The 16240-nt window shown below is 46.8% G+C and overlaps 2 protein-coding genes across 34 annotated transcripts in view; one reads left to right on the forward strand and one right to left on the reverse strand.

Annotated features, from left to right (window-relative positions):
* Positions 1–16240, reverse strand: part of LOC310745971 (uncharacterized protein) — a 105968-nt gene that overhangs the window by 12587 nt on the left and 77141 nt on the right. For 2 of the 31 annotated variants that reach the window (XM_083579405.1, XM_083579404.1), the window contains exon 5: positions 6311–6437. The exons of 23 other annotated variants lie outside the window; for them this stretch is intronic. In XM_083579405.1, coding sequence (XP_083435531.1) covers positions 6311–6437 — 127 coding nt within the window. Of the gene's footprint in view, positions 1–391; positions 609–2279; positions 2522–6310; positions 6438–8420; positions 8492–8760; positions 8843–9040; positions 9532–10841; positions 10922–16240 lie in introns of those variants that run through there. 6 more of the 31 variants (XM_083579401.1, XM_083579379.1, XM_083579394.1 and 3 more) reach the window with 6 other exon arrangements.
* LOC310746011 (uncharacterized protein) overlaps positions 13939–16240 on the forward strand; it is a 104746-nt gene continuing 102444 nt past the window's right edge. For 2 of the 3 annotated variants that reach the window (XM_083579565.1, XM_083579564.1), the window contains exon 1: positions 13939–14250. The gene's annotated coding sequence lies outside the window, so the exon portion shown is untranslated. The remainder of the gene's footprint in view (positions 14251–16240) is intronic. The other variant, XM_083579568.1, reaches the window with a different exon arrangement.

The raw sequence follows: 16240 nt of genomic DNA on the forward strand, positions 1-16240 counted from the left end.
AACAAACAAAAAGGAGGAAGTAGGAAAAGCAAGCCTCTAGCCCACCTAGAAGGAAAGTTACCATGCAAAATGTGCAGGCAATTGAAGGGATTTCTGTGCTATGAATGAGCCTGGTTGCTCCTGACTTTCAGTATTTTCAGTCTATGAATCCAGTCAGAGCTGTAACTGACAAGTGAGTCATTTGTAGAGAGTGCAATTTGGACACTACGCTAAAAAGGGGGTTCCAACCCTGGGGTTCTCAAGCGCTGCTCTACCCCCACTTCAGTGCACATTTCTTTCCTGCTTCTGTCTCATTTTCAATCACTTGGAATCTTCAACATTCACAAGATTTCATTTCCCAGAAGGTGGAAGAACCAACAAGGGGATCATCTGTCTTGGATCTGGTCCTCACCAGCAGGGAGGACCTGACCAGAATAAGGGAAGTAACCATCTCACTCTATCCTGCCCTGGTCAGAGCACACCTGGAATACTGTGTTCAGTTCTGGGCACCACAATTTAAGAAGGATGTGTACAAGCTGGAACATGTGCAGAGGATGGTGACCAGTGTGATCAAGGGTCTGGAAACCAAGCCTTATGAGGAAGGGTTGAGGGAGCTGCGTATGTTTAGCCTGGAAAAAGAGGAGACAGAGAGGAGGTATGGTCTACATTTAAACACAAATCCTTATCTTCACTTTGAACGCTCCTCCCATGTTCCTGCACAGACCAACACTTTATACTGTTTTATTGTTAACATAAGGGTCAATTACTCTTCCTGATTCAACAAGGGCTCCTGACTAGGAATTTGGCCATGTGTTGTTGACTGTTAACTCTGCTCTCTCTTGCTTCCCTTTTTTCTGGCTTTGTTTAAACCAATTCACGAACCAGGAACTCATGAAACCGACCACTAATAATGCACCAGATATTGTGGATTTGCCTGCAAATTTATTATTCTATTTTTGTGATCTACAAATGAAGCCAAAAGACTCCATCTATTTATTTGTATCATTTATTACTCCTATGACCCTTGCTTATAAAACCCAATAAAAAGGTTATTCCATAAGGGAAAGGGAAATACAACAGAGAGACCTACACTCCACCTGCACTGCAGGATCAGACCCCTTTAAAGAGCCCTGGCTTCCTCCAGAGAATCCTGCAAACTGTAGTTTGTTAAGGATGCTGAGAGTTCCTGGCAGATACCCCATTAAGAGTGTTTTAAGACTTCATTCTTTTTGCCTGGGGATTCTAGGAATTATAGACCAGGCAGAAGAAGCTGGTGGGAGAGGGTCTCCCAGTAACTCTCAGGGGGGGCTGCCTCTTTCACCCCCAACCCCACCCCACTTTAGTTCCTTCCCCACAGGGCCTCTCCTGCCTTGGAATCCTTGGTTGGTGAGACCTCCAGGGGTTCTCAGTGGGGCTTCCTGTTCCGTCTCAGAAGATCCTCTGGGCACCTGAGAGGCTGCATGTCTGAACAGGGACACAAGTATCATCCAAGAGTCTGGATCACACCCCTTCTGGTGAATTGGGGGGGGGGCTATACTTCTAACTGAAGGAAAACAGAGGATTCGCTTGCATCTGAAGGAACATCAGAAGCATCAGAACTGAAGACAAGACTTGCAGGATCAGGCCAAAGAGGCCCCTATTGAGTCCCCCCTCCTGTTCTTACAGGGGCCGAGGAGGCTTCCTCTAGGAAGCCCACCAGCAGGATCCGAGCCCAAGAGCATCTGCCTGTGGTTTCCCGGCAACTGGGATTCAGAAGCATCCCTGCCCCCGACTGAGGAGGGGGCTAGGAGCCCCCCATCGCCCTCTCCTCCTCCATCCTCTTTTTAAAGCCATCTAGGCTAGTGGTCATCTCTGGCTCCTGCAGGAGGGAGTTCCACAGGTTAAACTCTGCGCCGCATGAAAAAGCACTTTCTTTTCTCTGCCTTCCACCTTCCATCTGACCGCCTAGGTCAGATTTTCGCCTTTATTTCTTGCTTATATTTTATGTCTGACTGCCTCCGTCTGGCTACATCAGCCTCTGTTAATCAACGTGACTGATTCATAAATATTTGCACGCTTTTTCTCCTGATCCAAAGAGACCCCCTTGCAAAGTGGCAAGCAGCGCAGCGATACAAAGGAAGGGCAGAGCCGCAGACTCCTCCCAGCCTGGATCTGCAGAGAGGAAAGGGGGGGGGGCAGGACCATCTGCTCTTGGACTTGGATACCCCCCATGCATGACCTGAACAGCCGCCCCCCCCATGCATCCCTCGGACCCCCTTTCTCCCCAATGGACCCAGAGGGGGAAGAGAGAAGGGACTCACCGGAGACGCTTGCACAGGAGGAAAACCCAAGACCCAGCCGGCTCCCCTTTCAGGGAGGACTTTGGGGGGAGGGACTGATGCGCTGGAGGACTTGGCCCCCAACCCGGAACCGAATTTCCTCTCCTCTCTAGGAAACCAGCTCTGCTCCTTTTAACCCTTGCAAATCCGAGCGCACCAAGCTCACGCTTCTCTGCGCTTCCTCTCTCCAAAGCAGATCTGTGCATTGCGCACACTCGGAGGAGAGGCTTCATTGGGGGGGGGGCTGTCCTGGCTGGGCTCTGAGCTGCCCCCTCCCCTGGCCAGGAACGGGAGGAGGAGCAGCTGGCAGGGAGAAGCAGGGAACCCCTTGCTAGAATCTGCAGCTGGCATTTCTCCTTTCACATCCCAAATAACCAAAACCAGACCATAGATTAATTCCCAGGGCTTAGGGGTGTTTCTGGTCTCACAGTTGAGATTCACTGTTGAGACCCTGTTCATGGAAGACAATCTTACTCTGCTATGACCAATCGCCAAAGGAGAAAACCCAACAGTATAAATCTAAGCACAGTAACAGGTTCATGGACAGATGGGTATTTTCTGGAATAATCCGTTTAATGATCACATTCATCCTTAGGCTGCTTTCAACCTGTTGCAGTCCTATGAGTATTTGTTGATCAATGTCATTATTTACTTTACTGAATCTGAAATAAAGAACAGTAGAAGAGGACGGGGTGGGGTGGAGCATGCTCAGAGTGTGGGGCCCCCGCACAGGCTCACCCAGGGAATTCTCAGTGGGTGCCAGGATATCCGACCCACCAGTCGATTTAATCCGGCCCCTGTGGCAGTATATGTCCCGGGTAAAATCCTAAAAAAAAAAAGCTTAGTAACTTCAACCCTAAAAAAAGCTCAACAACTTTAGTTGGCCCTCACGCATGTTCATGTTATCAAATCTGGAAAAAGTTTAGGCACCCCTGATCTAAAATGTTTGTTCCTGCTAAGGCTCTTTTTCACATCAGATGTACAGATGTAGGTTTTCTGCTCCACAACAGAGCTATAAGCCCTCTTTCCTTTTCAAAAAAAATATTTTTTATTAGATTTTGCATTTTAAACATTAAATTCATATCAAATATGTATAAAAAATACAATTCCCAAATCCCCCCTTATTTCCCTCAACCTCCTCTTCTGGGTTTTTTTACATCTTAACTTTTCCTGCCTGCTCTAATATATTTTAATATCAAAATCTTTAACTTAGTTAAAATTGTACTCTTCCCATTTTCACATCCTCATTATATAGTCCCATTATTTATTTTGTTGCTATAAGCCTCTTTCCTGTCAACCCCCAGCACTCTCTCAAAATTCAAAAAATATTTTTTTTACTTTTATTTATTTCATGAAATATACCCTGCCTGCTTGTAAAAAAAACACAACAATCTCAAGATAAACAAAAAGATTTACAAAAAGATAAAACAAGAAAATAAAAAAAAAATCTACAACCATGCTTTAGAACATACAAAAAGCTAAAATACTGGAAAAATTAAAATTCACATCCACTATCTAAGCGTCTGGAAATGTGCTCACTGGTCCACAAGGTTGGCAGCCCCTGCCTAATCACAGGGATTTCTCCCTTGTGCCACAGAATGTTCTCTCCGTCTCCTCTCCCTTCATGCAATAACCTGCCTGAAGTTTGCCTGTGATATTTGGCTGAATCTTTTTCAGAAACTCCTCAGGTAAATACAAAAACTAGATACACTATAGAACAAACCACCCAGAATCCCAACTAGACTCAAAGATTCTCAAAACTGCCTCTTGGTAGAGGCTTGGTGAGAATCTCAGCTGTCACATCTTTGGTTTTATAGTAATAGAACTGCTCTATTCTGCCTTCACAGGACACCTAGAGTCCTGTATCCAGTTTGGGGCACGCACGATTTGAGAAGATATGGACAATCTGGAACATGCGCAGAGGAGAGGGACCAAGGTGATCAAGAGTCTGGAAACCAAGCCTTGTAAGGCACAGTTGAGGGATCTGGATATGCTTGGCCTACAAAAGGAGACTGAGAAGAGATATATGATGTCCATCTTCAAATATCTAATAGGCTGTTTTCTCCTGCTCTGGATGGTAGGACCCAAACCAATGGATTCAAGTTACAAGAAAATAGAATACTAAATATCAGAAAGGACTTTCTGCAGGTAAGATGTATTCAGCTATGTAATGGACTCCATCAGAAGGTGGTGGGTTCTCCTTCCTTTGAATTTTTGAAGCAGAGGTTGAATAACTATCTGTCATAGTGGAAATTCCAGCATTCAAGGGGGAGGGACTAGATGATCCGCAGAGTCCCTTCAACTCTACAATCCTTTGATTCTCTCCGCTGTGAGTTCTTTGATGGAACATTAGATTGGCATGACGGCTGAAGCCCTTTCCACATTCCAAGCACGGATATGGTTTCTCCCCCATATGGATTCTTTGATGCGAAGCAAGACGTCTCTTGGAATTGAAGCTTTTTCCACATTCTAAGCATTTAAATGGTTTCTCGCCACTGTGAGTCATTTGATGGGAAGTGAGATTGGAACTCTGAATGAAGCTCTTTCCACATTCCATGCACTGATACGGTTTCTCCCCTGTATGAATCCTTTGATGTGAAGTGAGACTATCCTTCCGGCCGAAGCTTTTTCCACATTCTAAGCACGGATATGGATTTTCTCCTGTATGAATTCTTTGGTGGGAAGTTAACATTTTCTTCCAATTGAACCTCTTTCCACACTCCCAGCAATGATATGGTTTCTCTCCTGTATGAATTCTTTGATGGGAAATGAGACCATCCTTCCGACTGAAGCTTTTTCCACATTCCGTGCACTGATAAGGTTTCTCCCCACTGTGAGTTATTTGATGGGAAGTGAGAGCAGCCCTTTGACTGAAGGTCTTTCCACATTCCAAGCACTGATATGGTTTCTCTCCTGTATGAATTCTTTGATGGGACCTGAGACCATCCTTCCGACTGAAGCTTTTTCCACATTCCAAGCACTGAGATGGTTTCTCCCTGGTATGAATTCTTTGATGGGAAGTGAGACTATCTTTTCGACTGAAGCTCTTTCCACATTCCAAACACTGGAATGGTTTCTCCCCTGTATGAATTCTTTGATGGACTGTGAAATGGGCCCTGTTTCTGAAGCTCTTTCCACATGCCAGGCACTGATATGGTTTCTCCCCGGTATGAATTCTTTGATGGGAAGTGAGTCTTTTCTTCCAAATGAAACTCTTTCCACATTCTAAGCAGTGAAATGGTTTCTCTCCTGTATGAATTCTTTGATGGGAAGTGAGACTTTTCGTCTGACTGAAGGTCTTTCCACATTCTTGGCACTGAAATGGTTTCTCCCTGTTGTGAGTTCTTTGATGAGAGGTGAAGTTGGATTTCTGACAGAAGTTCATTCCACATTCTGAATACTGATAGAGTTTCTTCCCCAAGAGATTTTTTAGATGGGAAATGGAGTGTGAGCTCTGGCTGAAATTCCCATGTCCCGGATATTTAAATGACCTCTTCTCTATGTGGATTTTGTCGTGCTCTCCCTTATTTTTATTTTCCAATTCATCACCAGCTGCAACAAAGAGAGAAACTGAGTCTAGTTTCAAGAAGAAATGCAAATTCAAAATATGGGAGCCTGAGATTTGAAAAGCCAGACTCTTTTCTCCAATGGATTTTGTTTAGCACAATCATGGAATCCGCACCACCTCCAACGTCATTCATCTCTTTGGTCAAACAAAAATGGAAACAAGCAAAATCAAATAACCTGACAGAAGCTACTCCAACTCAAAACCAAGATTTTAAAAAGCCTGACCAGTTCACATCAGCCTGATAATGGTTTAAAAAGGCATCAGTGGAGGAAGAATATTCAAAGTGGGAAACAGTAGATAGCACTGCATTCAAGCTGAGCCGTAGCGGGGGAGGGTGTTAGAATCCCAGATGCTGTAGGAAGTACATCAAAATATTGGAGGTTCATCATGTGCAGATATGTAAAGAATTTCAAAACAGATCTTGTGTTCCAACAGGGAGCCTTACCAAGCGAGTCCATGATCTTACGATTCTTCTCCATGACGTCCTTATGCAGAGCTCTCTGGTCAGGATCCAGCAACACCCACTCTTCGTCTGTGAAACGAACAGCTACATCTTCAAAGCAAACTGAACCCTACAAGAAAAAGAAAAGCATATTCCTTTTAGACACAATAAAGATTATATTCCACACAGGGAAAAGTCCTAGAACAGATGATTAAACAGTCTGGGAGCACTTAGAAAAGGATGCTGTGATTACTAAGATATAGCATGGGTTTCTCAAAAACAAGACTTGCCAGACAAATCTCTCTCTTTTTTTTTTTACATAATTACAAGCTTGGTGGATCAGGGGAATGCTGTGTGTGTGGTATATCTTGATTTCAATAAGACTTTTGACAGTGTCCTCCATGATACTTTTATGGTGACGCTGGTAACATATGGGCTGGATAAGGTAACCTGTGGATTAGTTGCTCTACAATTCTATGATTCTGTGAAATATAAGATGGGGGAAATCTGGCTTACCAGTAGTACCTATGAAAAGGATCTAGGGGGTCTTAGTCAGTGCTTTTTTTTCTTAAAAAAATGTTTAGGGGTACTCTCATTTTCCTACTCACGTTGAAATACTGCCCCTCAATGAGGCCAAACTTAGATTCACAAAGTGTTTAGGGGTATGCGTACCCCTCCGTCCCCCCAGAAAAAAAGCACTGGTCTTAGTAGACCACGAGCTTAACATGAGATGACTGTGATGCAGGAGCAAAAAAAGCTAATTGCATTCTAGGCTGCATCCAACAGAAATCTAGTGTCCAGATCAAGGGAAGTAACAGTCCTGCTCTGTTCTGCCCTGGTCAGACCGCATCTGGAATCCCTTGTGCAGTTATGGGCACCATAATTTAAGAACGATATTGACAAGCTGGAATTGGAATGTGTGCGGGGTGTGTGTCTGAAAACCAAGCCTTATGAGGCATTCTTGAAGGAGCTTTATTTGTTTAGCCTGGAAAAAAGGAGACTGAGAGGAGATATGATAACCATCTTCAAATATGTAAAGGTCTGTCACGTGGAAGATGGATCAAGGAACAAGAGGGAAGAGGGAACAAGATGGAGGAAGTCTCTTTTCTCCTGCCCTACACAGTAGGACCAAACCAATGGATCCAAGTTACAAGAAAAAAGCTACATGTTCAGGGAGATTTTTAATGTGTGCTATTTTAACATATTTTTAATCTTTGTTGGAAGCCGCCCAGAGTGGCTGGAGAAACCCAGCCAGAAGGGCGGGGTACAAATAATAAATTGTTATTATCATTATTATTACTATGCTAAACATGAGGAAGAACTTCCTGCAGGTAAGAACTATTCAGCAGAGGAACCAACTCCCTCAGAAGGTGATGGGTTGTCCTTCCTTGGAGGTTGTTAAGCAGAGCTTGGATGGCCATCTGTCATGGATGATTTTGCTGAAATTATTGCATTGCAGAAGGTTGGATTAGATGACCCTTGGGATCCCTTCCAACTCTCCAAGTCTACATTCCTATTGCTCTCTTGTTTCCTGCCTATTAATTATTGTGTTGTTTTAATGGGATTGTTTAGCTGCACAGTTGAGTTATGGATGCTTCTTTTAAGGTCTTCATGGAATTCTTCATTGCCTTTTAACGACGGGTCTTAATCTAGGTGTGAACAGGTGGAACTCCACATGGTGGTCTTCAAACCATTCCATCTGCACAAAGATTCCTCTCTGACTCTGCTCTCCCATGCGCTGTTCTGGGCGGAGGAGAGACTTTCCTGATGCCCTAAAGCCAACTTCAAGGGGTGCCTGGGTGGAAACCAGGGAAGCCATTGTGCAACTGATGGAGCCACTTAGCTGAATCCTGACAACGGTTTTGTATGGTTTCTTGACGGCATCAAAGCCCATATCAGCATTCAAGAATTAGAATAAAATATAGTGATTGATAAATAATGCTGCGCTATTCAGAAGGCAAGGTGAGGCAGCTGTGCATTGTTCTCAGAATTGCAGATACAGCCCTTCTTGGCAGCAGCTTTGGCAAAAGCCCAAGGGAGGAGGAGAGACATTTCTTCAGGCCAAAAGGCAGCCTGGCTTCCCCTCTTTCCCCACAAGGCTCCTTCTTCCTACCTGGTCTGGTTCCACAGCCCCTGCTTCTCCTTCACCACCATGAGGAGATCTTGCCAGTGTCATTGTGTCACCTGCAAGAGACAAAGGGGGATGTCATGAGTTCATGCTTCTCTGAGAGGAGAAACGGTGCCTCTCTCACTTAAGATGGGCCTCAGAAAGTCTCCCCTGCGGAATGCAATTCGGTGTTTGTACCCATAATTTAGTTCTGCAACAATACATCTCTCCTTTTCTGGGCTCTTGGCCCCAAATGTCCCCCCCCCCAAAGAGGAAAGGAACCCACCAATTAGTTTCAAAATCCACAGAATGTGACCAAACAGAGAAAAAGCTCCTTCCTCCTTACCCAGTCTCCTCTCTCTGGTGACCAACAGAGTCTTCTCTGTCTCAGGGGAATCCAGGCTCCTTTCTGCAAACAGATCCTTTCGCTGATAGAACAAAGATTTAAAACAGAGAATGGGGAGCAGGATTACAAAAGGAATGACAGAGGAAAATTTTGGGGGTATCTGATATCATTCCTTGGATGCTTCCCCCCCAAAAGGATGGACCATTAGGAGAGCATTTTGGAGATACTCCCCCTCCTGTTTGGAGCCCCTTGGGAGTATCCAGAGGAAAGTCTCTCTCACCTGCTGCTCTGCCTGCTTCCTCTCCTCTGCCTGACTCAGGAGGAATCCTTCGGCCAGGGCCACCGCCTGGGAACTGGTCTCCGCTCCACATTCCCTCACCCAGCTCTCCATCTCCGGTGGAAGAACAGCCAGGAACTGCTCCAAGATCACCAGGTCCAGCATCTCAGCTTTCGTGTGCCTTTCTGGCTTCAGCCACTGATGGTCAAAGTGGTAGAATCGACCACAAACCTCTCGGGGTCCATCAGTCTCCTGGTGGCACAACTGCCTGAACTGCTGGCTCTGCACATCTGAGCAGAGGGTGTCCACCTCTCCCAGGATCTTCTGCACAGAGTTTTCCCAGAATACCCCACTGCTCCCAGTTTGGATGACATGGCCTCTTCCTGCTTCGGGGCCAGCTGAGTCTGGCTCATCCATCTGGGCTCTCAGAAAGCCTCCAAGATATTAAAAGAAAGCCCTTGTTCGTCTGTCCTAAGCAGAGGCGTCTGCAAATCCTACAAAGCAAATACATTGTTCTGTTATAATAATAATAATAATAATAATAATAATTTTTATTTATACCCCGCCCTCCCCAGCCAAGGCTGGGCTCAGGGTGGCTAACAAGCAATAATAAAAACAAGTTGAATGAATAAAACTTAAAACAAGATTAAAATACAACATTAAAATAATGGAACATTAAAATATTAAAATATAGCCTCATCGCAGGAGGAGAAGGAAAAGAAAAAAGAAAGAGAGGGAGGGAGGGAGTCAAATTGGCTCCAAGCCAAAGGCCAGGCGGAACAACTCTGTCTTACAGGCCCTGCGGAAAGAAATCAGATCCTGCAGGGCCCTGGTCTCATGAGACAGAGCGTTCCACCAGGCCGGAGCCAGAGTTGAAAAGGCCCTGGCTCTGGTTGAGGCTAATCTGACTTCCTTAGGGCCCGGGACCTCTAGGGTGTTGCTATTTATGGACCTTGAGGCTCTCCGTGGGGCAGACCGGGAGAGGCGGTCCCGTAGGTACGAGGGTCCTAGGCCGTGAAGGGCTTGAAAGGTCAAAAGCAGCACCTTAAATCTGACCCTGTACTCCACCGGGAGCCAGTGCAGCTTGAAAAGCACTGGGTGAATCTGCTCCCATGGCAGAGACCCCGTGAGGAGCCTCGCTGCAGCATTCTGCACCCGCTGGAGTTTCTGGGACAGCTTCAAGGGCAGCCCCGCGTAGAGCGAATTGCAGTAGTCAAGCCTGGAGATGGATCACTGTGGCCAGGTCCGGGCGGGAAAGGTAAGGGACAATCTGTTATGAAACAGATACATGGCCACAGGAAGAACAAAGTTCTCTGAGCGAGCGTGGATGAGTCTTGCTAAGAAGCAGGGCTGGAACGCATCACAGCCCAGACTCTGAGCCTTCTGCAAGATAGGAGCAAACAAACAAACAAAAGGAAAGAGAAGTAAGCCTCCAGCCCTCATAGAAGGAAAGTTGTCCAGGCAGGATGATGAATCTGCCTAGCTGCTCCTTTCTTTCAGTATTTTCAGTCAAGGAATGAATCAGAACTGTTATTGGCAAGAGAATCATTCTTACTGGGTTTAATCTGAACACTAGGCTGGATTGCGGGTCCCAACCCTGGAGGCCGAAGAGTTGCTCTCCCTCTCACTATATCTCTTGATACACATTAAAGATTTCCTGGTTTACAAAAGTATGTGCAATGTCTCATTGACTTGGGGGTCTCCCCATGCATGATCTGAACAGCCCCCCAATGCACCCTCCCCTGCAGTCCTGGGACCCCCTTCTCCCCATTGAACCCAAAGCGGGAAGAGAGAGGAGACTCACCAAATCCCGGGAGGCGCCCCCAATGCAGCACTTGCAGAGAGAGACGAAAGCCGGGCTCCCTTTGCAGGAAGGGGCTTTTGGGAGGGGCTTTTGCTCTGCCCTCCCCCTTATTCCTGGTCTCTCCGGGAATCCAGCTCAGCTCAGCGCACCAACCTCACGCCTCTCTCCTTTCTCCGAAGCAGGAGTCCAGGCGGAGGGAGCCCCGCGCACTGCGCGCACCCGGAGGAGAGGCTTTATTTTGGGGGGACCCTCCTGGCCGGGGTGGGTCCTGAGCTGCTTCCTCCCTTGGCCAGGAACAGGGAAAAGGCTTTGCAAGAAGCAGCAAGCCCCTTGCTAGAACCCTGGATGGGAGAGGGGAAGAGGAGGAGGGGATAATCCTCTCTGCGATTTAAATAACAATGAAACAAAAGCTCTGCTGTAGAGCATCGATCTATTCCTATGCATGTCCTTGCGAGGATAGACAATGCCTTCCTTTGGTGTGGAAGAGCCTCTGACTTCTGGCTGCAAAACCTCCTCAGTCTCCTCAGGAAGGGACCCCAAGGGTCATCCAGTCCAACCCCTGCAATGCAGGAATCTCAGCTAAGAAAAAAGCACACCAAGAACTCAGGCCGATGTAAATTTCAATAGTGGGAGTGGTCCCTACTCACAAGTCAATAGTCAGCTGTAACAAAAGCTAATCCATTCAAAAGTATGTATTCTGACAAGGATTACAAACTCAAGTAGAGATTACAGATTCTAACAGAGATTACAAACTCAAACTAATAAAGATATGTATAACAATAATTTGTTACAAAGATTTTCTCTTTCTCACTCGACAATAATGTTGATCCTTATAATTTATCAGCTTGCAGATGGAGACTCAGTTTCAATCATAGAGCAGAAGTCAATTATGGATCAGAAACCAGGACAGGGCCCTGTTTCAATGTATTCACCTTCATCAGCTAATTTTTAAAGGGTCGTGTAAGTTGGAAGACTTTCAGATAAATATATCCTATTATTTTCTACGTTTCTCAGGGATAACAACTACGTGTGGGTAGATCAACATGTATCTTGGGCTTTTCTGTGCGTTTTCCAACCTCTGCTTAAAAACCTCCAGGGAAGTAGAGTCCACCCCCCCCCCCGCCCAGGAAGTGGGCTCCAATGTTCTTACGCTTTGTTAAAAACAAAGTAATATTCCCATGCTGCTGGCCCTGAACAAAGGGTTGGTTCAAGTAAAAACATGCCTTCAACCAAGTTGGGCCCCTGGTCCCTTGCGCTGCATAGGAACTGGCCGTGTCTCCACCATTCCAGGGAGGGGGTGTTCCCAGCCCTTATGTTCTTCAAGACTCACTTCTGGGTTTGATCCTGGAAGTCAAGGCGTGTGGAACCAGAAACGAGCAGGAGAACCAAGATCACAAGCAAAGCGGATTTGAGATGTGTATTGAAATCAGACCGTTTATAAACTCAGAAAGAAAACGTGTGAGAATGGGGAAAGCAGAGCATCAAAAGGAATGTTTGTGTGATAGGAGAGAATCAAAGCGAAGAGGAACACATATAAAGCGATTAGCGTGTGAAATAGCTAAAGAGGAAGGCTATAGGCAGAAAAAAACAATGAACTCTATGGGAAAAGCTTACTATTCTTAATATTCCCTACCCACTCTCTCATACCACGTCCACCACATAAAAGTTATACAATAACAAAACCAAAGAAGGCAAAATAAATGTGCAAACTGCCACCCTGGTGGCGGAGACGACTGAAGGTAGAAGTGAAGGCTCTTCCTGCAGTCCTCATGGGGAAACTGGGGGGAGTTTAGAAATGGTCGTCTGCTGGAAAGGGAGAGGGGAAGCCCCTTGCACCACAGCCAAGACCCTCTCAGACCGAGAGCAGATCAAACTTCGGGGCACTTCAGGCCAGAAGAGCCCAGCCATGAACCCCAGAGGCACTTGGATGGGGGGCAATGAGGGCAGGACAAGGGAAGGGTTTCCAGCTCTTCTTTGATGGGAAATGTTGACCTCGTCTTGCTGGCCCAGTGGGTCAACCCTCACTGGGATTGTGTTGATAGTGGTGCTTTTGTGCTTTCCCTGCTTTTCAGAGGCCCTCGGCTGTTGTCTTTCTTGCTGCGTATTAAAACCAATAAGTTATCTGCAGAAAGGGTGATGTGACGTCTCAAATAAAGCTAGTGGGTTGTAATTTGACTAAATTAGTGTGCCAGCAAAAAGATTTGCACTAGTGCAAGGAGGCGTCCCCGCCTCACTCTCCTTCCTCCCAGTGCACCTTGTGTATCCCCCACATCTGCTCTCAAGGGTTGGGGGGCTCCCAGAGCAGATTTGGGGGGAAGAAGAGGAGAGGGGGAGAGCGTACCGTTGCACAATGAGAAATCCTGACATGGGCACTGCCAACCTTTGGGACCAGTGAAAACAAAAATCTCCCCTTCTTCCCTTATGGGGTGTCCAAGAGCCCATATAGAGTCCTTAAGTGGGTTCTCTATTGGTAGGAGAAAATAACAGAGACCAACCAGAGAATATTGAGAAGCAAAGCAGCTAGTAAGCCTGATCTTTATTAAAGCTGTTGCAACAGGGTGCTGCCCTCACACGGAGGACCCAGAACAAAGGTGTGACTGCCCTTATATAGACATTTTAAATTCCCTGCCGTACCCTGTGGTTTAAATATATAATCCACATGTCTGAAGCAGCACAGGAAGACAGTCCTGAAACCATTTTAACTCCCAAGCTGACCAAATGTTTCTCTGCAAGGAGGAGGTGAAAAAAACCTTCCTTGTTACAGGAATTTAGTAATCACCATCTCAAAGGAATGGGCAGACAACCAGGAAAGGCAATCAGATAAGGCCTTATCCGATAACCTGGCAGACAGGAAAAACAACAACATTCTAATTTCTGTTGTAGATCGCCTTTTCTGTGATGTAGGCATGATGTTCGTAGGGGGTGGTCTTGGGCTACACCCCTTCTGTGATGTATGTATGATGTATGGAGGGGTGGTCTTGAGCTCCAGGGCAGTACAAGGGGAAATACACGAAGGTGCATGAAAGCCCCACTATAGGTTGACCCACTGGGATGACCCCTCCTCCTGCTTCTTGCAGAGCCTTTTCCCTGCCAACTGCTCCTCTGGCCAGGGGAGGGGGCAGCTCAGAGCCCGGCCAGGAGCGCCCCCCCCCAATGAAGCCCCTCCTCCGGCTGCGCGCGATGCCCGGGGCTCCTCCGGGACTCCTGCTTTCCAGAGGGACGGGGCGAGGGGTGAGCTTGCTCCGCTCGGCTTTGCAAGGGTTAAAAGGAGCGGAGCCGGATTACTAAAGGGGGGAAGGAAGAAAGGCAGGTTTTCCAAGAGCAGAGTCCCTTGCTGCCAGGGGAGGAATGTGCATATTTTGTCTTCCTTCTGTGCAAGCGCTGCCTCTGCGGCGTCTCCTGGGATCTGGTGAGTCTCCTCTCTCTTTCCCCTTCGGGTACATTGGGGAGAAGGGGGGGTCCCAGGGCTGCAGGGGGAGAGTGCCTGTTCAGATGCATGGAGCCCCCCCATAAAAAATCGGGGAGCAGAGGTTTCTCCCCCTTCCTGAAAACGAAAGCCAGGGAGGGGGCGAGTTTGCAAGAAGTCTGCAACTCTGGATCCCACCTCTGTTTGCCACGGAGTGTGTGTGTGTGTGTACAGTAGTTCTTTGGATCAGGAAAAAAGGCGTGCAGATTAATCTCACATTTATGCCTGAATGTATCCTTTCGACTTGACAGGTCAGGAAAGATACCTAGCTTTATAAATTCGTAGGAAAATCCATACTTTAACTGACTCTCCTCATTCCCACACCATTTTAACCCTTAAAGAAAGGTGGATTTGGGCTCCCCCCTCCCTCCATGGACCAAGAAGCAGGAAGTCACGTAGGCAGCAGGAACAGGGCATCCCACCATAATTCCCCAAGCGTGAGAGCTCATTCACGGCCCCCCACCCAGGGAGTGACGGGGGGGGGGCAACACTAGACATCCCGAGGCAGTTGAGCAAGTTGGGTGTTCTGTAAGCCCATCTCCAAACAAGCCCTGAGGGCAAGGATATGTAAAGTGTTTTATTTTTCTTTCGGTGGTGGGGGCTGTTGTAAACAAAATCTGCACTTCTTCCCTTATGGGGTCTCCAAGATCCTGTATAGAGTCCTTAAGTGGGTTCTCTATTGGTAGGAGAAAATAACAGAGGCCAACCAGAGAATATTGAGAAGCAAAGCAGCTAGTAAGCCTGATCTTTATTAAAGCTGTTGCAACAGGGGGCTCCTCTCACACGGAGGACCCAGAACCAAGGTGTGCCTGCCCTTATATAGACATTTTAAATTCCCTGCCCTGGAGCTCAAGACCACCCCTCCATACATCATACATACATCGCAGAAGGGGTGTAACCCAAGACCACCACCCACAAACATCATACCTACATCACAGAAAAGGCGGTCTACAACAGAAATTTGAATGTTGTTTTTTTTCCTGTCTGTCAGGTTATCTGATAATGCCTTAGTCTGGCCATTTCTTTGAAATGGTGATTTCCCAATTCCTGAGACAATGGGAAGGTTCCCTCACCCCCTCCCTCTTTGCAGAGAAAACATTTGGTCAGTTTGGGAGTCAAAATGGTTTCAGGGCGGTCTTTCTGTGCTGCTCCAGACATGTGGTCCACATATCTATGTATGCGCTTGGTTGGTACATTTATGAACATTTATTATATATATAAGACCTTAAAAGTTTTTATTACAGTACTTAAGAGGTGTTGGGAAAGATGTCTGATAAAGTGACCTAATGTTGAACTTGTGTAACCCTTGTATAAAGGTAAAGGTACCCCTGACCGTTAGGTCCAGTTGTGGACGACTCTGGGCTTGCACGTTGCATGCTCATCTCGCTCTATAGGCTGAGGGAGCTGGTGTTTTTCCGCAGACAGCTTCCGGGTCATGTGGCCAGCATGACTGAGCCACTTCTGGCGAACCAGAGCAGCACACAGAAACATCCTTTACCTTCCCGCCGGAGCGGTACCTATTTATCGAAAGCACTTTGAGGTGCTTTCGAACTGCTAGGTTGGCAGGAGCAGGGACCAAGCAACGGGAGCTCACTCCGTCGTGGGGATTCGAACCACGACCTTCTGATCAGCAAGCCCTAGGCTCCATGGTTTAGACCACAGCGCCACCCGCGTCCTTATGTACCCCTCCCCATTTGTGACATGCTAGTGATGTAGTGATGATGGATCAATGATGCCTCTCAAAGTGTACTCTGGGGGAAAGAGGGAAGGTTTAGAAGTCAATATCACCCCATGCTCAGGTTTCTTACTCCTGTGGGGACCTGTTGCGCAACAATAAAGATCATGGTCTACTGACGACTGTTTTGCTCCAAATAACTTGGCTGGAACCTCCTTCCTTTACTGACTGCATGGACCTGCAGGGGACTTGCATCCC

The sequence above is a fragment of the Podarcis filfolensis genome (genome assembly GCF_964270895.1).
Source record: "Podarcis filfolensis genome assembly, chromosome: 12".
NCBI lineage: Eukaryota > Metazoa > Chordata > Lepidosauria > Squamata > Lacertidae > Podarcis > Podarcis filfolensis.